The sequence below is a fragment of the Vespula pensylvanica genome, chromosome 22, assembly GCF_014466175.1.
Source record: "Vespula pensylvanica isolate Volc-1 chromosome 22, ASM1446617v1, whole genome shotgun sequence".
Lineage (NCBI taxonomy): Eukaryota > Metazoa > Arthropoda > Insecta > Hymenoptera > Vespidae > Vespula > Vespula pensylvanica.
The window spans coordinates 1,592,550-1,619,668 of NC_057706.1; the positions used below are offsets into that span (position 1 = coordinate 1,592,550).

At 31.1% G+C, this 27,119-nt stretch overlaps 3 protein-coding genes and 1 non-coding gene across 10 annotated transcripts; 2 read left to right on the forward strand and 2 right to left on the reverse strand.

The window, feature by feature from the left end:
• Nucleotides 1-305: 305 nt before the first annotated feature.
• Trnav-uac lies at nt 306-378 on the reverse strand. Its single transcript has one exon. It is a non-coding gene; the product is annotated as a tRNA-Val (tRNA).
• Nucleotides 379-637: 259 nt separating this feature from the next.
• LOC122636434 (collagen alpha-1(XI) chain-like) lies at nt 638-17,437 on the reverse strand. Of its 2 annotated transcripts, XM_043827623.1 has the most exons (20): nt 16,204-17,437; nt 10,147-10,310; nt 8,127-8,313; nt 7,367-7,573; nt 6,870-7,195; nt 6,443-6,766; nt 5,843-6,344; nt 5,505-5,746; nt 5,251-5,448; nt 4,725-5,192; nt 4,609-4,653; nt 4,075-4,533; nt 3,811-3,972; nt 3,582-3,743; nt 3,100-3,477; nt 2,761-3,030; nt 2,078-2,691; nt 1,778-1,989; nt 1,518-1,702; nt 638-1,444 (listed from the first exon to the last, which is right to left on the reverse strand). In XM_043827623.1, exons 3-20 carry the CDS (start codon nt 8,269-8,271, stop codon nt 1,085-1,087), a joined length of 5,259 nt encoding a protein of 1,752 aa, XP_043683558.1. In that variant the 5' UTR covers nt 8,272-8,313; nt 10,147-10,310; nt 16,204-17,437; the 3' UTR covers nt 638-1,084. The 2 variants fall into 2 exon arrangements, with proteins under 2 accessions (XP_043683558.1, XP_043683559.1); XM_043827624.1 differs by lacking the exons at nt 10,147-10,310; nt 16,204-17,437 and adding an exon at nt 8,419-8,527.
• LOC122636618 (transcription termination factor 2) lies at nt 12,844-17,067 on the forward strand. The gene is made up of 12 exons (XM_043828019.1): nt 12,844-12,980; nt 13,486-13,550; nt 13,912-14,069; nt 14,149-14,632; nt 14,745-14,861; nt 15,024-15,232; nt 15,321-15,411; nt 15,550-15,822; nt 15,903-16,084; nt 16,369-16,536; nt 16,625-16,824; nt 16,920-17,067. Exons 1-12 carry the CDS (start codon nt 12,844-12,846, stop codon nt 17,065-17,067), a joined length of 2,232 nt encoding a protein of 743 aa, XP_043683954.1.
• Nucleotides 17,438-17,539: 102 nt separating the features above from the next.
• On the forward strand, nt 17,540-25,819 carry LOC122636435 (ral GTPase-activating protein subunit beta). 6 transcript variants are annotated; one of them, XM_043827630.1, is made up of 26 exons: nt 17,540-17,781; nt 17,850-18,113; nt 18,178-18,306; nt 18,428-18,598; nt 18,719-18,745; nt 18,853-19,067; nt 19,165-19,348; nt 19,420-19,680; nt 19,931-20,122; nt 20,330-20,434; nt 20,522-20,662; nt 20,745-20,983; nt 21,063-21,293; nt 21,365-21,515; nt 21,583-21,690; nt 22,060-22,161; nt 22,388-22,528; nt 22,613-22,627; nt 22,723-22,883; nt 22,949-23,122; nt 23,203-23,612; nt 23,700-24,111; nt 24,224-24,536; nt 24,617-24,868; nt 24,939-25,188; nt 25,358-25,819. In XM_043827630.1, the coding sequence occupies exons 3-26, from the start codon at nt 18,204-18,206 to the stop codon at nt 25,476-25,478; spliced, it is 4,479 nt and encodes a 1,492-aa protein (XP_043683565.1). In that variant the 5' UTR covers nt 17,540-17,781; nt 17,850-18,113; nt 18,178-18,203; the 3' UTR covers nt 25,479-25,819. The 6 variants fall into 6 exon arrangements, with proteins under 6 accessions (XP_043683565.1, XP_043683561.1, XP_043683562.1 ...); XM_043827626.1 differs by having other exon boundaries at nt 18,178-18,598; XM_043827627.1 differs by lacking the exon at nt 22,613-22,627 and having other exon boundaries at nt 18,178-18,598; nt 25,358-25,818.
• Nucleotides 25,820-27,119: the final 1,300 nt, after the last annotated feature.

Sequence of the window (27,119 nt, forward strand, 5' to 3'; positions counted from 1 at the left end):
AAAAAAAAAAAAAAAGAAAAAGAAAAAGTAAGCATGCCGATAATATTTTACTAACGTAACGATCAATTTAATCTTCTTATCATCATTCTTATTATTAATAATTATTAATCATAAATCTTATTATTAACGCGTACGTTTAACACAAAAACGCGATTAAAAATGCTGCGATCTCATCTCGTGTTATTCACAATTTTTTTTTTATATTTAGATTGCATGGAGATTAAAAAAAAAAAAAGAAGGAAGAAACAAAATAATTATTACTTTTCAAAAATTGAAAGAGAAAAAAGAAGAAAAAAAAAGATACTTGGTTCCGGCCGGGATCGAACTGGCGACCTTCTGCGTGTAAAGCAGACGTGATAACCGCTACACCACGGAACCCTTGTGTCTGGTCTTTCCAAGTTAATCTTGATCTTGGAATATTTCTTATATATGTACATACATATTACATATGAATGAAGCTTTGATATTTGGTATAAGAATTCAGAAAATATAGTGACTAATATTTTCAATAAAAATATATTAAAAGTCAGACTATATTACATATATATATATATATGTAATATACAATATCAATACACTTTATATACTATTGGCAGTATTAAAAATTAAAAAAAATTATATGCTATAAAATTTATATGTATGCGCTGTATAATATAAATTGACTTATAATAAAAAAAAGCCTTAATCTGAATTGCGTCTACGTTCCGTATTCTTTGTTCTGTATTTTTTAAATACGATTAGTACGATATGCTTTCTACTTCGAAATCTAATTTCGGAAAATAAATTTTTTTAGTCATCGACATTTTATGCACATTTCTACTTTCTTAAAGCACGTCACATATTTGATCGTGAAGTAATGCAAATGCTTGATATATTACTTCAAAAGAAAAAAGAAAAAAAAAAAAAAAAGTACAAAAAATATTTTTTTTTAACTTTAGCTATCCGTCATTCTTTAACGATCGGTATATATTAATTATAAATAATTATATAATGAAATACCCCTTGCATAACGTTATATATAAAATTGTCTATTATCATTCCGTTAATATTTAATCAATCGTTACTCAACTATTTCCACGTATAACTATTTAAAACAAAGTGGACCAACGTTAAAACCAAAAGCCTGATGAGGTAAACCATAGTCAACAGGATAAAAATCGATCAGTGGTAATCTTTGAAGTTTATCCGTTTGAATGAGAAACACCGTTTCACTTTTACTCTTTCGTGATTTACAACCATCCGCTATGATAATAGGTTTTGAATTATCGTAAGAAAATTCATCCTCGTTTTCTCCGAGCAAACGTATCGACAAATCGTAACTATTGTTAGGCGCGTTGTACCAACCTACGCTATTCATACACGTGTATGTGAAATTTTGATAACCGTCTTCACTAAGCAAACGCAAAAAATTTAATTGAATTACACCGATAGTCTCATAAGTTATCTGAAAATTATAAATAAAACGATGACAGAGAAATGACTTTTAATAAAAAAAAATTTGGAAGATAATTACTTACGCGAAATCCACCACGCAATTTGGAATACCAATTGCCCTTTTCGTCTTCCTTTCTCCAAGGTATATTTGGCATTTGACTACTATGAGTATCAGGAAACACGCAAGTCTCTCCCATATTTGTCATATTGCAATAGACATAAACAGCATCGTCGGGCATTCCTAAATTTGGATCGATCCAATACCAACCTGTAAATAAAATATTTATTTTGTTACAAAGAGATCGAATTATTGAAGATATAAGACAGTTGAAGATATACGAACCATCACTGAAATGTGGATGACCATAAAATAAATCTTTACAGGTTCTCACAGGATTTTCTCTGGTTCCAGTTGGTTTGCGTATTCGATCCAACTCTTGTCTTATACTGTAGATAGATGTATATACATCTAAAAATTTAGGTCCCAACTCGTTATCCTCGTCATTATCTACTTCCTCTTTGTTCAGATCATTCTCCTTCTCGTTATCTTCTTTTCTACAATTAATTCGAGATTAAAACAACGAGTAGAGGATTCTAATCGTTTTTCTTATATAAAAATATTCTATTTTTAATCAATCCTTACATGTCTTCCGAAATCTCTCGTTTCCTTTTGTAGAAGTGCGATTGAGTAAATAATAATTCTGGTGGAATCATTGGTTGCTCCGCTGGAGGTCCAGGAGGACCTGGAGGACCTGGTGGACCTATATCACCTTTTGATCCATCGTTTCCGGTATGACCTTTGGGTCCTGGTGGGCCCTCTAAACCAGGCAAACCTGGTGGTCCATCGTTACCTTTCAAACCAGTTTGACCGAGTGGCCCTGCATTTCCTTTAGGACCTTCTGGTCCTGCAAGACCTCGTATTCCTTTCTCGCCTTTTTCACCCTGATCACCTTTCATTCCAATCGAGCCAATATCACCTCGATGTCCTTTTAAACCTCTTCGACCTCTATCACCTTTTGGACCTTTCGGTCCATCAGGTCCTGCTATTCCCGGTAAACCAACAGCTCCTGGAATTCCCGGTGGTCCACTTTCTCCTGCTGAACCTGATAATCCTCTTACACCTGATAATCCCGGAGGACCTGGCTGGCCTTCTTCTCCTGGTCGACCTTGAGGACCTGGTAAACCCGGTGGTCCAACGTCACCCTTATCTCCTGGCAAACCTGTATTACCTTGTATTCCCGCTGGACCCTCTGGACCCTATCAAAATACGTATTACATCTTTCGTTTAACGAGTTCGACGGATATAACATTATTACGAAAACTAACCGGTCTTCCTTGTGTACCAGCCAAACCTTCTTTCCCAGGTGACCCAATTTCGCCTGGAGGTCCGGGTTCTCCAGGTCCCCCATCTTCGCCATTTTTACCTGGTTCCCCTTTGGAACCAATTAAGCCTGGTTCGCCTGGAGGTCCAGGAAAACCTGGAGGACCCACATTTCCTTTTGGTCCTTCTGGTCCAACGGGACCACGATTTCCAGGAGGACCAGACGGTCCCGCTTTACCTTCTTCTCCTTTTTGTCCAGCAGGACCTCGTTCTCCCTACATTATTTAATATAATTGAAAATTATTTTCTATCAAGATTTGTTTAATGCAATAAATAATATTTACCGGATTTCCATCACCACCTCCTACTCCTGGAAGACCCGGCAAACCGCTATCTCCTTTCTCTCCTTGACGACCTTCAAGACCTTGTAAACCTGGCGGACCGTCCGCACCTCTAGGTCCTTTTTGACCTTCCTCTCCTGGACTACCAGCTGGACCAGCAGGTCCGATTGGACCCATGTCTCCAATCTCTCCTTTTGATCCTGATGGACCAGGAAGACCTTGTGGTCCTACAGGTCCAGCAGGACCAGGTACACCAATTGGACCATCTTCACCTTTCATTCCTCGTCTACCAATTTCACCAGGTGGTCCTTTTTCACCTGTTGCTCCTATAAGACCTGGCTCTCCACGTGGTCCTTGAAGTCCTGGTGCTCCCACTGGACCCTGAAAAATTTATTTAGGTTTTGCAAAATTTTCCTCTAATTTTTTAATTAATAAGATGGTCAATATTAGATCAACTGTAGAATTTTTAATACATATGTACTTACAATTGAACCTTGAGAACCTTTAAAGCCTTTTTCACCGGGTGGTCCAATATCTCCTTTGTCACCATCTTCTCCTGGAACACCAACTGGACCAGGAGGGCCTGATAATCCTCGTTGTCCTGGTAAACCATCTCTACCAGTCGGCCCTGGTAAACCAGTTTCACCCTAAACAAAAATATCATTTTGTGTAGATCCAATTTAATTGATATTGTTTATAATGTAAAAATTATACCCTGTCGCCTTTTATACCAGGAGGACCAAGCGGTCCTTTTGGACCTTGTCTACCCTCAGGACCTATAGCTCCATCTTTTCCAGGTTCTCCTTGAGCACCTTTGTCTCCAGATAGTCCCCGCAAACCAATAGGTCCCATTTCTCCTTTCAATCCAGGTATACCCTAAAAAACAACATACATTATACACATAATACATATTATAAATATATATGTATTAAAAGTTCTTTATAAACAGACTAAAGTTTATTACATAAATTAACGAACCGGCAACCCGACCAATCCTCTTTCACCAGGAAATCCAGGTAATCCTGCAGGACCAGGCGGCCCGTCTTTTCCAGATAGTCCTTGAGGACCAGGCGGACCTTCTTTACCTTGTTCGCCTGGTGTACCTACATCTCCTGGTATACCTGGACTACCTGGAATGCCAGGCTCACCTGGCTGACCAATTTCTCCTGGTGAACCTTGTGGACCGATCACACCAGGAGATCCAATAGGACCAGGAGGGCCAGATTCGCCAATTGGTCCACGTTCCCCTGGAAGACCAGGAATACCATCTTTTCCATCAAGTCCGAGTTGTCCTGGTGATCCTATAAATCCACGTGGACCTTCTAATCCTGGTGGTCCAGATTCTCCTGCCGGTCCCGGAGATCCTGGTTGACCAGTGTCACCTTTTGGGCCTGGTAATCCTTCGGAACCTCTTCTACCACGAACACCTCTAAAACCCTTTTATTATAATTAATATTGAAAATGTAAGTACTATATTTGTAAACATATTGTTTAGCTTCATAAATTACTTACTCTGGGACCTATCTCACCACGATCACCTGGCAAACCGTTGTTTCCCTGTTGAAGAAAAATAATTATAATTTGATATCATATCTATTTTATAATAATATAAAAAATATACAATTTACCCTTTCCCCTTTTTCCCCATTTGATCCTTCTCTTCCAATCTGACCTTTATCACCCTTCTCACCCGGATTTCCGGGATACCCTGCGAAACCAGGTACACCAATTTTCCCTTTTTCTCCAGGTAGTCCAGTCGGACCCTGTTCGCCACGACCTCCTTCGAATCCTCTTGGTCCTTCTATACCTTCGACCCCAGGAACTCCCTGTGGCCCTGATGATCCTCGTTCTCCTTTCAAACCTGCATCGCCTTTTTCTCCTTCAATTCCTTTATCACCTTTTTCACCTCGATCACCAGGTAATCCTCTTTTCCCATCATCTCCTTTTGGTCCACGTACACCGGGAAATCCTATGGATCCTTGTGGACCTAACATACCTGGTTCACCTTTCAATCCAGGAATTCCAGGATTTCCTGGATGTCCAGGATGACCATCGACTCCAGGAAGACCTGGTATACCAGGTTTTCCTTGTGGTCCCTAACGAATACGATTATTAATTGATTAAAAATATTAATAATAATTAGTATCTACTTACGACTAATCCCGTCGATCCTAAAGGTCCTTGAGGACCAGGTGGACCAATTGGCCCCGATGGTCCAGATGGACCAGGTGATCCAGGTGGACCTGATGGACCAGTATTACCTTTCGCACCAGGTGATCCTTCGCTTCCAGGTATACCAGGATTTCCTGGCATCCCTGGGAAGCCACGTGGTCCAATAAAACCTCTTGGTCCCTTCAATCGAAGAATGTTCGTAAATATCTCTCCCAATAAAATATCAAAAATCTTACCAATTCACCAGGCAATCCTGGTAAACCAGAAGGTCCGTCATCACCCTGCATTCCTTCGTGACCTGGCAATCCTGGTTCTCCAATAGCTCCTGGAGGTCCTCTTTCACCTTTATCTCCTGGTAAACCTGGTAATCCAGGAGGACCTTGCTCTCCCTTTATACCGGGTGGTCCCGTAGGACCACGTTCTCCATCTCTTCCAGGTCGTCCCCTTCTACCTTCTCTACCAGTATTCCCAGGGATTCCTGCGCAATAAAACAAATTAGTTAATTACAGAATTTGATTAATATATTATTTTATATACATATATTTTTTATATAAACGCGAAGAAAATGTAATACCTCTGTCTCCTCTAGGTCCAGGTTCACCAATATCACCGGGTTCTCCTTTTTGTCCTTGAGGCCCTGGAGCTCCATCCGGACCAGGAGTACCAGTCAGTCCCATTGGTCCCTCGCTACCTCTCATTGCTAACATATATTGCGACAATATTTGTTTCAAAGCTTCTACTTGAGAATCGGGACCCTTTTCGTTTCCTTGTTGACTTAACGAAGGTATCATAAATACATGGCCAGGTGGACCAGGAGCGCCATGTAATCCTGCTAATCCGTCTTTTCCTGGTTCTCCTTTTTTACCTTGTGGTCCAACCGTTCCTGGTGGTCCCGGAAAACCTCGTGGTCCAGGTGAACCACGAAAGTTATAATTTGTATTATTATAATAAGAATCCGCATTCGAATTTGAATATGACGGCAAATTAAAAGATTCAATTGTGGGATAAGCATTTTCTTGTGTAATAGTTTCGCTCTCGTAACTCTGTGTTGTAAATTGTTCGTTTCTGTTATATACCTGTATAAAATATAAATTATTTTATATATATATATATATATATATATATATATATATATAATCTAACGAATATATACACTTTAAAGAATTTATCTTACAGTAACGGGTTCGTTGATTATCGTCCTCATTGTTGGTCTTAATATAAATGTAAAATTTGTGGGAACATATCGCAAAGGATACGCTTCCATATCTTCTTCGTTAAAATTCTCTTTCTCATTTTCTTTAATTCCCTCGAAATCTTCATAACCATGACGCTTGTCAAAGGATACGTTGAAAGGTTTAAATAATATAGGTTCATCGATGATCGAATTATTACTATCGAATTTATATATCTCTTCTCGTTGACAATCAGGTGCAAAAATCGTACAAAGTTCATACGCTGCATCCGGCGTTGGTGATATCTTCAATAATTCAAGTCCTCCCTAATAAGAAATTAATTTGTATTTTTAATTGATTATATTAATCTTTATATCTATCTGGAGAAAAAAAGAAAATGAATTTACGATATTAAAATTTAACACTTACCAAAAATATATTTTCTTCCATAAGTTCTTGACCTATAATGATAATTCCATTGACGTTTATACTTTCAGAAAGATTTCTTTTTAATTCCTTTGTGATTTCTTTCTTGCAATCTAATAGAAGAGTAACTGTGTTTCCTTTAACGCTTATACTTAAACGATGCCATTTCCCATCGGAAATATCTTCTCCGAAAGAAATCGGTTCTCTTCCGACGTCGTTAACATCGTCGGAGGTATCGTAAAAGAATGTTATATCTTTGCCCAATGATAAGATCAATTGTTCCTGACCGCCATCATCGTAAATGGAGAACAATGTAGCCATAGGAAAGTCTATACAATTATCAATTGAATCGATTATATTTTAATAGATCAATATATGGATTTTATATTACTTGAAATATTAATTAACAAGATATATTATTTTTTTTTCTTTCTTTTTTTTCTTTTTTTTTTTTTTTTTTTTTTTTTTTTGGAGATTTTTATTATCAACTTACTACTTACTGATTTTAGTTCTTGCAACAACGATGATCGAAAAATTATTAATCAATCCAGTTGGAAAGATCGCATTCGTGTTTATAGTTAACAAAGAGGATTCGGCGATATCGAATGCGATCGTATCGTTTTGTTTACAACGATTTTCTGTAACTATCAATCCAAGAGGTTCTTGATACATCCCAGTACTTTCCATAAGATCGACGACACCGCTTTCTACAATGTATTAACGATTCTGATAAAACGAAAGGTCGCATAAAGCTAATACACGCATAACGAATGGACAATTAAGTAAGTCGAGTGCATCTCTAATAAGTATTCCGCTGAAGAACGCAAAGTGTGACGATGAGATGAACGACTAGAAACCTAATAACCCATGAACCCATGGAACATAATTCGCATTATTGCAACGAACGACTGAACTAATTCTGTCGTGGATGCCTTTAGAGGAATGAAATCGTTTTACATGTAACATGGATAGATAATTCAACGAGTGAAACCTGCGATCACTTTAAATCGATTCTCATCGTATCTCTTTTCCTTCTTTTTCTTTTTCTTTTTTTTTTTTTTTGAAGAACAAGAAAAAAAGATACTTATTATATTTCCCATACTATATACTAACGAGATAAAACATAATTAGCGTAAACCGTTCAAGTAGAACGAACGTTGATGGACAAAGAGAAAAAAAAAAAAAAAGAGAGAGAGAGAGAGAGAAAAAAAAGAAAAAAAAAATACTTCGAAAGATACATACAACGATAAACATACATACCTATATCCCGTGGATATAAATTCGCCATCATCGAAGGTAACACGAATACGATAAGAAAACTTGTAACGACGTAAGGGTGGATGATAGCACGATGAAATCGTAAGATTCTCCATTTTTTCGATTGCTTCGTGTGATCTCCTTGCATGCCTAGCCTTTCCTCATGAAACCATGGCCTTCCTATTGAACACTGTACAATAGATTATGATCCTTATATCGAACTATATAAATACGTGTTGTTTTCTATTCGAAATGTTTCCACGAGGAAACATCAAACGTGAAACTCTCTACTGACACTACGAAACCCTTCTGAAGAGAACGAGACAATTTCTTAACGTAAGCATCATCCCACTTCTTCTTTTTCTCTTTCTTTCTCCTCTTTCTTTCTTCTTCTTCTTCTTCTTCTTCTTCTTCTTCTTCTTCATCATCATCATCTTCTTCCTCTCTTCTCCTTTCTCTTTCCTTCCTTCTCTAACTATCGTATCCCTTTGATCTCTCTTCTCTCATTCCAATCTTCTATCCTTCCCACCCATTCTTCTCATTTCAATCTCTTCTACTAGTTCTCCTCAACGAGAATATGCGTTCCGCGTGTACGCATTCCACACATGCGCTTTTAATGACAATTCCGCGTCTCTTCTATTAACACTGATTCGAATAACACGTGCTTCACGTATCGTGCTAAGTAGTATAGATCTTTCCTATATTATTCTTTAAGAAATATATGCCGGTAGATCATGGCTTAGTTCGGCTTAGCTACGATTAGTTGCCTTTGGATTTGAAGTTGCAATTATAAGGAAGTTATTTTGATATAGATAAAAAACGTAATCTCGTGGAAAATATTATAAAAAAAAATATATATATATATATATATATATATATATATATATATACAACGTCCGTTCAAGTTTCATTTATTTGATTGTACGTATATCGTATTATTATTCCAAATTATTTCATTTAAGTATTCATTTTTTTCTTTCTTTCTTTCTTTTTTTTTTTTTTTTTTTGCAAGCGTCGTACGTGAAATCCGGTAAAATAGAGAGAAATATTATTAATTTTTTTGTAAGATAATAATTAATTATAAATATATATTTTATAAATTTCTTACGTATATATAAATTATCTTAGATAATACTTAGAATTAATAAACATTTCATAGATCAACGGCAATAAACATGCACTCGCAAACGTTTCGAGATTAATTACTTCCTTCCTGCTTTAATACTACATGTGGTATTGCATTTTCTATCGTAGGTATATCATAATATCTTAATAAATCAAATTAACGTGTTGCATTGGCGTAACGTTACGTATATTTATGTATCTCGCGTTCGTATTAAATCTATATATTTTTACGAATATTTTCTGATACTTTATAATCATAAATGTATACGTATATGTATATAATAATAATTATACTAATAGTATATTAAATAATAATTATCCTATAATAACAATCATATGTTTGTAATTACGTATAATATATATTATGATTCTTGAATATCACAATCCTGTGATATTTCAATCCTTGCATATAAACGTTATTAGCAATGTAAAGTATAAATTAAATATCAAGTTTAATCAGAATTAGATCGAAAAGATTTGGAAAATGTTCTTAAATATATAATCATTTTTATTTATTATTTACGTCGAATTAGATTTTAATACATAGAGGTTATCGCATCTGGAGACTCGTAAATTATGATTGTATTCTAAAATACGCGATATCAAAATGATTTGCCATTTACAAAACATAATTCAAGTTTCAAGCTGTAGAAAAGATAACTAGTAATAGATAGCTTTAACACTCTTTAATACGAACGATCTTCTATCCGAAATTTTTCATTTGATACTTGCAGAAAATACGTTCTAAAAATGCGTCGATGTTTACTCGTCGTAATCCAAAAAAAAAAAAAAAAAAAGAAAAAACTGATTCGATAACAATCAAATTAGTAGTATCGATCGTGCGTTTAACTCTATTGAAATGTTATTCAAAAAATGTGTGATACAGAAATATACTTACTTTGAGTCTTCGTTGATACTTGTAGAAAAAAACATCCTGAGAGAGCTTCGATGTTTACTCGTTGAAATACGAAGAACAACTGATCCCAATAACTACTAAAGTCAATCAAAGGTTTCTTTTCACACGTTACCAACGATCGTCAGTTCAAAAAGAAATTAAGAAATCTAAGAAAAAATAAAATGAAATTATTTTATGTTTAACTCGTGTTCCCAGCCGAATAATGTTCGAATCAATTTATTATCGTTTAAATATTAGTTTATTTAACTACGCGTTACTTTCATATTATTTAAATAAATATCAAATTATCAAAAGTATTAATTTTCAAATCGTCACATTTAGAAAGACAAACTTTCGATGTTTACTCGTCGGAATATAAAGAAGAACTGATCGAATAATCGACAAAGTCAATGAAAAATTTGTTTTTGTTAATATATTAGAGAAAAGCAACGATTCCGAGTTTAAACGTATTACGTATTACGTAATGTTCAAGCGAATATATTTTTGATTAAATATTAATATATTTACACCGGGTATTTATACATTATTTAAATAATTACGAAATTAACGAAAGTAAAGATTATTTAAAGTTAAACGTATGGAAAAAGAGAACTTCGAAGTTTACTCGTCGAAATTCAAAAGAAAACTGTTTCGATTACTACCAAAGTCAATTGAGCGTTCGTTTTTGTTGACATCACTTGCAGACAACTTCTTCGAGTTCGAAATTAAAGTTTATTATAGTAATACATTTGAATTATTTTATATTTAACTTATTACGTACAGTATGTTACGTTTAAGCGAATGTACTTTCGATTAAATATTAATTTATTTTACTACACGTACTTATACGTTGTTTAAATAATTAAAAAATTAACGAAAGTAAAAATTATTTAAGGTTAGCCGTCTGAGAACAGAGAGCTACGATGTTCATTCGTCGGAATGCAAAAGAAAACTGTTTCGATTACTACCAAAGTCAGTCGAGCGTTTTTTTTTTTTTTTCTTAGTTACATTAGTTACATTATTCAAAATTTAAATGAATATAAATATTAAATAAAAATTATTTTGTAATTAACGTGTGTACTGTTTAATTAAATCTACAAACTTGATTATTATGAATTATTGTTATATAACTATTATAACATATACATAAACTACATATCTTAAAGGAATATTAAATAATCGAAAAAAATCGAAAGAATCGTTTACAAGAATGTACTCATTGTCTTTTATGTATCGAAGTCGCTCAAATTCTTTCTTCTTCTTATATAGTCAATATCATTGACAGATAACGACACGAGATATATAATTCGTATGTGATTAAATGTATTGATTAATACATTTAAAATAAACGAACTCATATTTCGATTTTTATAAAAATGATATATAAATATTATACATAATAGATAGTATAAATTAATCGATTCTGTTCATTTATATCGATATAATAAAAGACAATCTGATAGTATTCATATATGTTCGAACTCACGTAAAATTCGTATTCCTAAATTATAAATTTAAAATGTATGCCATTCTACTAAATGTTTTTTATAAGATTCTTACGTTTCTAATTTATAAAATATAAGAGGAACTATAAATTTTATCTAAAATTTAACAATAATTTCAGACATCAAGACCTTTTGACATGGATCATCGAACACATATTTCTTTGTTTTTACGATGGAATTATCTCCTTAAAAATACCTGTATGATTACCGTGTAATTCTCCGTGTAAGTATCGCGAAATACATTTTCTTGCGTCTGAATCTTTTATTTCACGAAAATAAAACACACATCACTCAAGCGTTTATACGAAAGTCAGAAGAGAAGGGTACGAGCTTCTTCTCTTTTACCGCAAAGTTTCAGGGGCGCCACTATACGAATCTCTTTTTTTTCGTTTTTTTTGTTTTCTTTTTTTTTTAAGATCTATTTCATTAAAATCAATAAAAAAAATACGTCTATATTTATGATTGACGTAAACCGTTATAAAATCAGAGACAATGAACAACCTTAAAAAAGAAAAAAGTCTAACTTCGTCGTAATAACTTACTGACATATAATGGATATTTGTCCACTTTTTTAATTTGTTAATTAGGCAAATAAATAATAACCGAATTTTTAATATAAGCAAGACCAAAAATCTCTAACTGTTTTTCTAAATTAATTATTTTTTTTTTTTTTTTTAATTTTTTAAGCTGATTTTTTTTCGGATCGTAAAAATATTCCTAGATTCGTAGTTCGACATTCTGAAAAAAAAAAAAAAAATAATAATAAAATAAAATAAATTAGTCTAAACAGTCTCGAAAAAAAATAATTGATTTTTAAAATCATGTTTTTGTTCGTTAGAAACTTTTGAACCATTTCCTATTAAAAATTCATATTAAAAACGGATCTATAAATGCTATATTCATAGATCTAACTTCCCATAAATGATCAACGACGTGATTGGCTAGTTTAAAATATGTAAGTTTATGGGAAAAATTTAATCCGTTAGAAAGAGAAACGTATTTCAACTTTACGGATCGAATGAAACGCGAGTGTTTTAAAATTATTTAATAATAATATTTCAGTCTGTTCTATAATACATATATGTATTTATATAAATTGCTCTATGTTTGAAATGAAATAAAACATCATTGACTTATAGGACATATTCAATAACTACCTCTTTGAATTCTATCAGTATTATTTATTAGTATTAAAATGTGGCAAAATTCTTCTACTAATTTAAATAATAGTTCTTTAGTTATCTCAGACAGTGATGATAATGTAACTACTAATACAAGGCAAGATATCCTTATCGATAGTAGTGACAATGACGAATCTATTTCAATGGAAAGGTAAATGTTAAAATGTTTATAATTAAATTGATTAAATTATATAATGTGTCTTTAATTGATATATTAATTAAAATACATTAATAAAAAATCTCATATAATTATAATCCATCTTTATATTGAAAGGGAATCAATGGATTTAAATTCTTCATCAATTATTGAAAATAATGTAAAGCGCAATTTAAAGAAACATCGTTTAATTTTTTCTGATGAAGATAGTATTAGCGATATTGATGATAAAACTTCCTATCGAGAATCAGAATCCGACAAAACCTCAGATGGTAAATTTGACATATAATTTTTTTTGCAAATAGCTATTAAGAAATTATAAATTGAAACTTAACTACAAATATCTTTTATTTTGATATAATTTCATAGATGATTCTGAATTAAGTTCTACAAATTCTTCTACAAATTGTTTAAGTAGAAAAAGAAAAGATATTTCACATGATTATACAAAAGAAAATATAAAGGATTTAAAAATTGGAGATTCTTTTGATGCTACCAGCAATATTGATGATGTTAACGAAACCAATGAATCTGAGAGTCTAGAAATGGATTCAATTAATAAAAGTGAGAATTTCAAGGAAAAAGAAGAATTTAATACTGATATACAAAAAAATGAGCAATCTATTGTAAATATTAACTCGGATACAGGTATTGAAGTTCATTAATGTAAAATAATCTATATTATTTTTTTAGAAGAGATAGATATACAAACTATATTTTTTTAGTATAAGAGTATTTTGTATATTTTTGTATATTTTTTTAGTATAGAAGTTTTACTATAAAAGCATATTTTTTTTTTAACATCTGCTATGACAATAAAAATTTTAGACTTCTACAGATTTAATATAAAAATTTATACAGAGAGAGAGAGAGAGAGAGAGAGTGAGAAAGATGGATTAATAAAAAATATAATGTTAACTTCTAGATAATACACCAGAGGAAGCAAGTGAGGAGAATGCATTGGCAATATCTTATGCTAAACAAGAGATTGGAGTTGGTAATATAGATCCATTGGTAGCACAAGAAAGAGCTCTCCTCTCTTGCAAATTGCAGCAACTACAAAATCAATTAGAAAAAACAAAGGTAAGAAAATATATACGAACCTTGGAGACATATTTTAAGCATTTGTAATCATGTGAATTCTAAAATGTTTTATTTTTAGTTATTACTTAATACTGCAAATATAGAGATATTACCAGATAAAGGAAAAAAATTACAAGAAAGCATTATTGTTCAAGAAAAAGAAATAAAGGAGGTAGAAGCAAAATTAGAAAGAACACCTTTAGTACAATCTGTTGAACAAATGAATGCAAAATCTATGTCTAATGATAAACCAGAAGAAACATCTTTATCATCTAATCAAATGAAATATCTACAATCTGATTCTGAATATTTTTTTGCGGATTCTACGGAGTCTTCAGAATTAAAACCATTGGGGAAAAAAGCTTTAGAGACTAGAGAACGTGAATTTACTTTAACGGTAGAAAGATTACAGGATTTACATGGATCACTTGTAGCTCGACCTTCAGAAGATGCAAAAGCAGAAGATCCACCTGGTTTAAAAGTAAAACTAATGCCTCATCAACAGCATGCATTAGCATGGCTTATGTGGAGAGAACAAAAACGACCGCCTGGTGGTGTATTAGGTATAAATCTATATTATTTTATATAGATTGATAATTATAGTTTTTAATGTAAATTTTATATTCTTTACCAGTACATAATCGCTAAAATATTCTTTTTTATTAAAATATTTAGCTGATGATATGGGCCTAGGTAAAACTTTAACAATGATCTCCTTAATCATGGCTACTGTTGCTCAAGAAGATGATAATGACAGTGATGATGAATGGCATACTACAAATAAATCTATAAGTATGTAAAGTATGAATGAATATAATATAATATAGTAGCAAACTTTTTTTATTTTGAAATAGTAACTATAATTAAATATTATATTTCCAAATATGATTAATTAAAAAAATCATGAATTATTTATTTCATTGTTGTTTAAATAATATTTTTTTTTATTTTAAGCCTATAAAGGTGGAACACTGGTTGTATGTCCAGCTTCTTTATTATCACAATGGGAAAATGAAATAAAAAGTAAATGTAAAAAAGGTATACTGTCAGTAGAAGTTTACCATGGTAATAATAGAGAAAAATTAGCTAAACGTTTAGCAAAATATGATGTTGTTATTACAACATATAATATATTATCCAGGGAATTTAAAACCATGTCTACAGTATATAAAGTGTGTGATATATATCTATGATGTTCTCCATAACTCTGTTAAAGCATACGATATTTACAATTGTATCTATTGTTTTTAGATTCATTGGAAAAGAGCAATACTTGATGAAGCACACATAATAAGAAATTATAAAAGTCAAGTATCTCAATCAGTATGTTGTCTTATAGCAAGTAAAAGATGGGCACTTACTGGAACACCTATACAAAATAAAGAAATGGATTTATATTCTTTATTGAAATTTTTAAAATGTTCTCCTTTTGATGATATTCGTGTGTGGAAACGTTGGGTCGACAATAAAAATGCTGCAGGTCATCAAAGATTAGCAACTGTTATGAAGACTCTTATGCTTCGAAGAACAAAACAAGAACTCCAAGCACAAGGTGCTCTAGAAAGTTTACCTACTAAAAATTTTGAAGAAGTGGAAGTAAAACTTGATTCTCAAGAACAATTAGTCTACGAAAAAGTTTTAATATATTCTCGTACGCTTTTTGCACAATTTTTATCGCAAAGAGCAGAAAAAGATCATATGGCAGACTTAATGTCTGGAATGTATGATAAGCCATCTTTTTTGTCAAATCCAAGTAAGTTATTATATATTTTTTGTATTGAAAAATAATATTTTTTATAACGTGTATTAAATTTTTTTTTTTTTAATTCTTAGATAAAAATACACAATTTACAAAGGCTCAAAATCAGTTACTTTCGCTGCATGCTGATGTTAAAACGCACGAAATTTTGGTACTTCTATTACGTCTTCGCCAAATATGTTGTCATCCGGCGTTAATTCATGCTATGTTGGATCAAAATGATTTGGAACAAAATGAAATAACGGATGAAGAAAATGTAAATTCAGATATTATATCGCGTATAAATAATATTTCATTGTGTGAAAATGAAGAAAATGAAGATGTAAATGAAAAAGAAACAGGCGTTGACCATAGAGTGACAAAAAATGTACTTACTTCTAAAAATCCTGTTTTTGAGTCAGACCGTATGAGTTCCAAAGTAAGTAACTATCCTCTCATACAATAATTTGTATAATGTAAATTTTTACATAACAATTAATATATTAAACATATGGACTAAATTCATTATATAAATTATAAAATTGTATATTATTAATATAGATAAAAGCAGTACTCAATATGGTCACACAAATTTTAGACAAAGGAGATAAGCTTATTATTGTTTCACAATGGTCAAGTATGTTAGAAATTATTGGATCTCATTTATCTACAATAAAAGGGGCAACATTTAGAGAATTTTCAGGCAAAGTGCCTATTAAAGATCGACAAGTAGGGGATTATTTTTATTATTTTATTCGTCAATGATATACTTTTTAATCGATAAAAGTAATCTATATATATGTTGTATGTCTTCTAGGTTATAATAGATTCTTTCAATGATCTATCTGGAGATCCAAAAATTTTGTTACTTTCACTTACTGCTGGTGGAGTTGGACTAAATCTTGTAGGAGGAAATCATCTATTACTTATTGACATTCACTGGAATCCCCAGTTAGAAACACAAGCTCAAGATAGGATATATCGATTTGGTCAAAAAAAAGACGTCTTTATTTATAAGTAAGCATTATATACAGCTCTTATTTTCTTATTGGAATGTACTATAGAATTGTGTGAAATTATTTTTATATATCATAATCATTTTATGTTTATAGGTTTATTTGTAAAAATACTATAGAAGAACGTATCAAACGCTTACAAGAAAATAAATTGGCCATATCTCAAAACGTATTAAGTGGTGAAAAGAACCAACTTGTTTCAAAATTATCGCTTAATGACCTTAAATCTCTTTTTGCTCTTTGAAAAATTATATCTATACTTTAAGAATTTGTAATATAATTTGTAAAGAGGTATTTTTTATTCATGGATTTATTTGTAATATGTGTTGATATATGTTTGCAATATATATGTAATTGAGTGTTTTATATTTAAAATATCTAATGATATTACATGTAACATTTCTTAATCAGTTTTATTATTCTGACTTTCTTTAGTATTTCTAACTCATGACATTATATATACCTGGAAAGATACAGCTAATAAAATTTTCCTTTATGCTACTGTTTTCATTGTTCTTTATTCCAAGAATAATATAACGTCAAGATCTGTAGTCAATTCAATGAATGGTCTACCAATGCATCACTGCGCCACCTAATCTGGAGAATTAACATTATCAATAGTTTTCTGTACTGGAACTTATATAGTAATTTTAGTTGGGTGTAAAACAGTACAGAATATAATAGAAATCTAAGAATATAAATATATACTTCTTAGATTTTTTCTGTATCAAGAAAAAAAAACCAATAAAAGTTATTCAGTATTATAAGATATATGATTTGATTTAAAATAATTTTTTGAATTTCATCTGTATATTATAAAAGAAATATCAAAAAAAGTGCATTTTTTTGTGATACTCGAACCTCAATATTTTGCCTACTTTTGACACATATTATAACACACACGTATATATGTGTAACTTATACTACAATTCTATCAAAGAAATGTAGGTTAGAAAAAGTAAGTATATATTGATATTTTCATCAATGTTAAATAAAGAAAATATGTTAATCTCTTTGTATAACTAGGTTTCACACATTGACAGTATAATTATGAAAGTGATATAAATAAAAAATAATTTTATTACGTGACTGTTGATATTAGAAATGAATAAGATAATGTATGATCTCAGAACATATAATATAAGTATATTTTATACCAAGTGAACAATGTTTATGGCAGTGCATCAAATAAAGTCATTGATTTTGATAAGTTGAACTACAAATAATTTTTGGATGTATAGTATACAATAATCTATGAATTTAGGCGTATTCAATAGAGTTAATCATAAAGTAAGTATTTTATTTAATCTGTATAAGTATTTAACAATATTTATATATCATATAATCATTATAGGATTCCCAAGGAGGAATGTATTCAGAATGGGCTTCTTTAAGCATTCTGATTCAACAAGGTTCAGAAGAAAGTCAAAGTGTATTAGAAAAGTTTTCACCTGGAGCAGGAAAAGAAGTCGCATTATCCATAGTACGTCAGCTAGCTGCTAATCTTGGTATTACTCAAGCAGCAGAACCTAGTCCCTTATGCACTGATAAGGAAGTACAGTGGTGTATGGAAGTTATTTGTTATGGCCTTTCTTTACCTTTAGCTGAACATGACACTGTCAGAGATTGTGTTAATGTATATTGTGAATGGCTATCTGCATTATATTCTACACCAAAGGTTTCTGTACCAAGGCCAATTATAGATGATCCAAATTTTTATGCTAGGAAGATTATAAGTCATTTTCATAATTTATTTATTCCAAGAAAAGGAGAAGGTAAGAATTATCATTTTAAAATATTAATTTCTTTTATTTGTTTTTTTTTTTTTTTTATGCATTTCTTTAAATACATTAATATTCTTCTGCTTATCTATTTGATCTCTTCTCTTTTCATAGTTTGGCCATTTTTATATCAGGATTTAGGTAATTTATAATGCAATGCTAATATTTTTATTTTTAGAAGCAGAAACTGGACTTTTTATATCATATTATTATATTTCTATGAGATTAATAATTTTATATATTTATAGGAAGTGATACTATAAACAGACAAGCTGTATTATGTCATAGAGTGCTCAGAACACTACAACAAATTGCAAGAGGTCCAGCATCATTAGAAAGAGAAACTTGGGAAAGTTTATTATTATTTCTTATTGGAATTAATGATGCATTATTAGCACCACCAGCAACAAGGGAAGATGCTGGTGAACAGCTATGTGAAAGAGTACTTGGTGTATTATTAGAGGTATTAAGAATTTTATTATGTAGTAGTCATTTTATCAACCATATTAACTAATTTTATCATTTGAAAAATAAATATATTAACTTAACTTTCGTTTCAGGTATGGTTGGTAGCTTGCGAACGTAATTTTCCTGCTCCACCTTTATGGCGTACATTACGAGAGTCGTGCCTTCGATGGCGGCACAGATTAGCTTTGATAGAACAATGGAATCGTGTGTGCCTAGCACTCACAGCAAGACTTTTACAAATCATGTATGGGCCAATGTTCCCAGAGTTAAAAATAAGTTAGTATATCTTTGTTAAATTAATTTCTATAATAAAAATATGCCAAATATTGTCTATGATTTATTTTTAGGCGAAGAAGATGCACAACTTGTGCCACCAACTATGTCAGAGGAAGCTGTTGCACAAGCATGGTACAGACTTTTGCGAACTATTGGAGATCCTGTAGATTTATGCAGACCAGCTGTAGTATCACAAACTCAAGCATTTTTCCAATATGCTATTGCTAGCCCAAATGTTATAGATCCTTGTCAACATCCATGTCTACAAGGATTGCCACAAATATTCTTGAAAGCTATAAAAGGAATAGCTGGACAAGTTGATGCATTTCTTGGTAAATTTATTTTCTCAAGTAAATCAGGCCTATAATAAATATTGTGAATGTGCAAATATCTTTGTATAGTTTAGAAATACTTTATATATATATATATGTATATATATATATATTTACTATTTTTATTCAATATTTATTATCTTTATGTTAATAATTTCTTTTTCTGCAAACATTTTGTAGAGCACAAAGTAGTTGCTTAACAACTTGATCACTCATGGGTGGTGGGTGCACATTCACACAATTGTTTTAGGAGTTTCACAAGCATGTTGCTGGGAAGAATGTTGCGTATCGAACATTGCATCTGGAACCAATAATAATGGAAACATAGGTGTTGGGTGGGACAGATCAAGTGGCAAGGACCAACCACAACCCTCCCCTACACCTCCAACACAACGCCGACTTGCCAAAAGTTTCAGTGTTACACCTTCTGCGGTTACTAAGGGTATTCAGCATCTTATACTTTTCCTTGCTATCATATTTCTTATGCTATTTTCAATGTGTATATCACTTCATCTGTTATCTTCACACTCTTTTCTTTGTATTATTATAAAAACAGAAAAGGTCTTCCATGTGGAAGTTAATGTACAAGTGGAATAACAGTTTTAAAAAATCTATTATTAATTGTAACTTTGTTGCTTTGATTATATAGGGATACCAAAAGCTTCTTTGATTGGTTTAACAACCAGTCGCGTGTCTAGTACACCCCCAATGTTGATATCAAATTCAGGACCATCATCGGCATCTAGTACAACTTGTAAGATAATTCATGAATTTATGTTTCATAAGACGATTTTATAGATTATATAGATTTATAATAAAATGATATATTCTATATTTATAGCTATGACCTCACTTGGTCAAGATATTCGACCTCCTTTAGCACCAAGCAGACCTAAGTGCAATAGTATATTACACCTTTTTGGAGAATGGTTATTCGAAGCTGCATTTATAGGAACAAATGGATGGTCACAAAATTTACCACGTACGTTATCTCATCGAATATACAATTTATCGTACATAAAGTTGTTATATTTTTTAAATATATACTATATTCTATTTTTCAGAACCATCAGGAGCATCAAAACGTCCATCCTCAGTACTTGTAGATGGGCCAAGTTCGTTACAAGAAACTATTAGTGAAGTACCTCCTACACTTTGTATAGATCGTTATGAATCAGGCAGAGCAGAAGCTATGGGTGCACTCTGTAGAATTTTTTGTGCGAAAAAGACTGGAGAAGAAATATTGCCTGTTTATTTAGCAAGATTTTATCAAGCAATGCACCATGGTCTCAAATTAGATGATGCAAGTTTCTTTATTATTTCATTTATATATTAAATTATTATGAGTAACTATAATTTAGATGTTTTTATATATTTTACAGACAAGAGAGTGCGGTGAAACATTAGCATATATTCTTTTGAATTCGTCCGATTTATTTCGTTTGGATTTGAATGGTGTACAAGTGTTAGTACCTGCAGTATTATCTGCTTTGGAACTGGTACTCCCTGAGAAAGATTTAAAATTAAAATCTAATATAGTTTCGAAACCAGATTTAAGACGAGCTTCGATACATTTACTTATATCGATGTTAGCATTACCATTACACTTTCAGGTAATATACATTTACGATGATGTTCATAATATATCATAAATATGCAGTTTAATTAAAAATATTATTTGTAGAATCTCCCTATCAAAGAACTTCCAACATTTCCAAATACATCTTCTGAAAAAACTCAAGTAACCTTTGCACAATTAAAATCAAGATTGATGAATTTGCTTATTAATGCATTACAAGTAGAAACTGATCCACAAAATACTCACATGCTTCTAGGTAAGTTATAAAGAAATATTTCCTTTCAAAGAAATATTCTTTTTATATCTGTATTTATTCTTTTTAGGAGGTCTGTTGTTAAGTGTACAAGATTCTGCTGCAGCAGAAGAGGTTGAACAAGTGACACAGCCAGATGCAGTACCAAATGATACAACAGTTAATTTATTATCTTCAGGTTTGTTAAAAAAAAAAAACGTTGGCTTGAAAACGTTAAATTTTACATGCACTGTCCTGAGTTACATTTTGTAACAAATATATAAAAAAATTATTATAGACATTATTTTGTTTTATGCTAATAGAGAGTAGCCAAAGCTACTGCTATATCTAATTAAAGAAGTAACATTTTTTTTATTAACATTTATTTAAAGCCTTGTACACTACATTACTGTAACTCAGTATGATAATGCAGAGTGAAAGCATGGTGCTTAATATCACCTTTCATTGTACCTGCTTCACACATGCTTCTGTGAAATGTTATTCTTTTTTATTATTATATATTGTGTTCTGTTGTGCATTTGCCATTGTACTCATCATCGCTTGATAGTTACCAGCGATTCAGCCAGTCAAATAAGCATATCCAGTGATCAACGTTCGCTCGGTGATGCCTCTGATATAGCAACTCTTCAAGAGGAATGCATTGCATTCGGTAAATACGAGTACTATTCACCTTGGTACTGCAATTACTTGCCAAATCTCTGGAGTGTAATCGTTTTTGTGTTCATTTTATCTTATTTTTATTCGTCGACGATATATTTTAAAGAGAGTGTTTTTTTCACAACCCTGCATATATCAAAATTCCAATTTCATTAAAAAATATCACATTATACAATTTTATCAATAGCAAATCATATTAAAATGAAATAATGTTACAGATTCGGCACATGCTCTTTTCGTACGAGCCACGTATCTCGTTTGTCACAGGTTGATATCTTCATGGAAAACAGATTTAAACATTTCACTGGCTGCACTTGAAATGTTATCAGGATTGGCAAGAACGCGTATTCGAGAAACAGGTAATATTCAACATTAAATATATCAATTTACATCAATGGATTTCTTTGTTAATATATACTTATTTCTAATATATATTTTTGCAGCAAGGAAACTCACAGGTTTGATAAACGCTCTGATAATTTAAAAAAAAAAAAAAATCATATTTTTAGAAATCAAAGATAATGGTAACACAGATATTTATTTTGTTTTGTAGATGCTTTGGAATGTAAACGAGCTGTGAAATGGTTGTGCGATTATATTGCATATCAATGTTGGCGACCTCCTCCAGCACATTCCAAAGATTTGCATTCTTCTATCGTAGCAGCGTTTGGTTGTTTAACGACTTGGTTAACCGCTCATTCTCAATTACTACAGGTTGATCTTATCCTATCAAAAAATATAACTTATTCTAAATATAATAATAATGTGCAATTTTATAGGATAAAGATTGTTTAACAACAGTATTGGAAGTAGTAGAATTAGGAGTATCAGGTACAAAAAGTATTGGTAAACCAGGTGAACCAATTAAAATGAAGGATGAAAAAGAATTAAAGCCAGCATCAATGCGTGTTAGAGATGCTGCAGAAGCTCTTCTTACAATAATATTAGAACAGGTACTTATTATAATTTCTCCCTTAATATAGATTGTGGTGAATATAATATATAATAAACAATTGATTTGTTTTATCATTAGGTTGGTTATTTTCCTAGTGCTTGTGGTGCACAATCATTATCATCTTTACTAGATGAAGTTTCGTTGCTTCGGCATTGCAATAGTTGGACTGGTGGTCGTGTTGCTCGGCAAGCAGCAGTTGAAAGATTTCGTTATTTTGTTGCCGAAAATGCAACCATTCTAGCTTTATTAGAAGAACCTTTAGGAAATGATCAGGATCCGCAACCTACAGTAACTGTTTTAATACGCGGACCATTTGGTAGGCATGCATGGACTTTGCAGTTACGACATTTACCACGGCATAGATCTAGTATTAGAAGCGTAAATACAAATCCTGGCCGACCTTTACCATTAAATGAAGCAGCACCAAGAACGGATTATAAGCCTAAATTTTTCCCTGACAATGTAGATAGAATACCTCATTGTAAAGTGTACGTAATTTGTTTTAAATACTATATTATAATATGATACCATATACTCTGATCTAATTTAGAAATATAACAAATATTTTAAAACAGAGATGAATCAATACCTAGTCTTGAAGCTGTTATGAATGATAACGAATCAGTTAGAAACGAACATGAGCTGTTATCGCAATTGCTGGAACGTCAGATAAATTTAGAAAAAAAATATGATGATGTCAGTAATAAGGAAGTAGATGAAAAAACTGAGGAATGTGCACCACCACAAATATGTCATGAATTCCAAACTGCTCGTTTATTTTTAAGTCACTTTGGTTTTCTCAATATCGAAAATAGAGAAAGTGAAGAGTCTGGGAATAGTACTCTTACTGCTTTAGATCCTACTATTCCAGGATTTTGTACAGATTTGGAAACATTAGATAATATTAGTGCAAGAACATGTGATACTGTTCATATATTTTATGTCAAAGCAGGTCAGAAAACAGTATCCGAAATATTGTCCAACGTAGTAAGAATTTTATATATTTTTTTATTCTTTAAATCATGGCCTACGTTAATAAAGAAAAAAAGAAAGCGTTTAACATAGAGGACGTATTTTAATAAATGTTAATATTTTGCAGCTTCACGAAAAAAATGTATCACCAAATTTTTTGGAATTTCTTAATTCACTTGGTTGGCCAGTATCAGTTTCTGCACATGCTGGTTGGACTGGTCACGTTTACACTTCATGGAAAGTAACTCCACAAATGAATGTTTCACAATCGAGCACTAGTGATCATGGTGGTTCTCTTTATAATGGCGATACACATGTACTATATTGGGCGGATGTCAGTGCAGAAATTGCATTTGTTGTACCAACACAGTCATTTATAATGACAAATTCAGATTCGTTAGAAGAAGCTAGTTATACCAGTGACACTAGTAATGGTCAATGTAAGTATTATGTAAATTAGGAAATAATGGAAAATGTCTTTTGTTTTAACTAATTCTCATATGTTTTGCATTGTGTGCAGCTTGGTTTGAAAGAAGTATTAGCGAAAGTGGCGGATCTCGTTCCTGTAGCATTCCACAGAATTCAAGAACAATGTCGCTTGATTTTGAAAAACAACCACCAAGTTTTTCAGGGTCAGGTCCTCCTAGTTCCTCAAGTGCAGATCCTGTTAAACCAAGAAGAACAACAAAACATGCTTTACCAATACAAACAGATACAAGAATTATGGTGGTATGGCTAGAAAGCTTGGAAGATTATACTCATTTTCCAATTGGTATGAATAATATTTTAATATATATTTATATCGTTTAGTTTTAATAAAATATTTATAATTAATTTTATAGGAGATATTCTACCCTTTACACATACTGGTTTAGAATATTGTAGAACAATTCAACCGTCTGACGTACAAGTAATTTTTCTTCAATCTCTTGCTAGTGGACTCATGAGAGTCAGATTACAAGGTCCAACTTCTAGAATAAATTTAGCCACTCCATTAATTGATGGTATGGTTGTATCTAGAAGAGTATTAGGTACTCTTGTTAGGCAAACGGCGTTAAATATGGGTCGGCGTAAAAGACTTGATAATGACAGGTAATTATGATTATTCAAAACAAATTTTTAAATGACTTATTGGAAAATCTTTTCGTTTAAAAACCTTTTCGTAAAAATATTTTCACGTAAAATGTTATCACATTATTTTCTCTAAGTAGTAATAAATTTTATTTTTTACAAATTCATCACATTCTTATACTTTTTGTAGCTATCATCCACCACATGTTAGAAGAAGATTGAAGATTCAGGACATGGTTCAGAAATATAAAAGGAATTTATCTGAACCAGAATTATTAACACTTTTATTTAGCAGTACTCAAACGTATTAAATTTTTATAAGGGATCAGTATCTTGCATTATAAATATATCTCTAATACACTTAATTCTGAGATAAAAATCTTATTATTTTCTAAAATAATAATGCATATGAAGGTACATAAATTGCACAAAAAATAAATTATACTGTTTATCTTAGTTATATTCAATCTATTCTTCATGTGATTAGATTTAAAAGTTTTTCCATTGTAAAAAATTATAATATAGATTATATATAATTTGATTTAGTCCAGTAATGTTAATTTAGTCATAATGCTAAACTATATTTTATGATTAAATTAACTAACTTCTTCAAGCAGCATTAAAATAATATCATCAATTGATCCTTTTTTTATAGGGACAGGAAAATTTGTTATAATTCTGTTTAATCAACAATTATATTTCTTTGTACATATAATATTAAGATAATGAAAATTTTAGTAAATTTATTATAATTTTACAAGTATTAAAACATTAAACATATTTATATATAACAATATCAAACTCGATAATAAAATTAAAAAATGTTTTGAAAGTTATTTCGATTATTTAGATTCTAAAACTTATAATGTTAATAAATAATTTTGTTATATTGAGAAAAAAGACAAAACATTTAATTTTTGTTTTCTTTCACATTTAAATTATTGTTTATACAGACGAATACAACAAGTAATTACGTTTATTGTAATGAACTCAAGGGGAACAAATTACATGATACAGTGTAATGATGGGAAGATTATGTCATACAGTTTTAGTTCTTTCCTTCTCTTTGTTCGTATATTTATGTAACAATTCTTTCAGTCAATCAAATGGGGGTCAAATGGATACATTTAAGTGAGGCCTCGAAACTATTTGACCATGGTTTTATCAATCTATTTAAAATGTTTTAAAAGTTCGCTTTCCGTTTCAAACAAAACAAATTGATAGAAAATAAAATGTTAACTTTTAAAAGTTTATTACAAACAATTGTTTATTTATATATATATATGTGTATGTATGTATATATATATATATATGCGTGTATGAACTAATTTATTTAAAAAAGGAACATATTAAATAACAGACGCGATTTCATCGGTAATATATATTTTTTTATAAATTCGTTTAAATTTTGGAAAGACTTTAAACTGTTTATCATTATATCACGTGCGTATAAAATGACTATGCCAGAATCATACAATATTGTCCAATTAAAGCAATACCATTCAATTTGGTATTTAAAAGGAGCTGCAGAACATCATATTACACGAGTATTGATATTGCGAGTCATGATAGATAAGTTGATCGATCGATATCTCACTTTACTTATCATTCATTCTAATCAAGAATCAGTCTAACTAATTTATTATATAGACATAAAGCTTGTCACATTCTCAGAAAGTATTTTTGTAAAATATTTTCTTTATCACAATGACGTGTTAAAAATGAATCGAATATCGGTTAATTTAAGAGATAAAAAAGAAAAAAAAACATAGATAACATCAAATTATAAATCTTATCAGAACTTAGAAATAAGATATGTCTTTTTTTTGTTATAATAAAATATATCTTCTTATTCACGATTCTTGATAGAACATAGCAGTTTACAATTCGAGATATTTGTTCTGTATATAGAAAAAGGAAAAAACTGCATAATCATTCACCTTGTGTTGTTG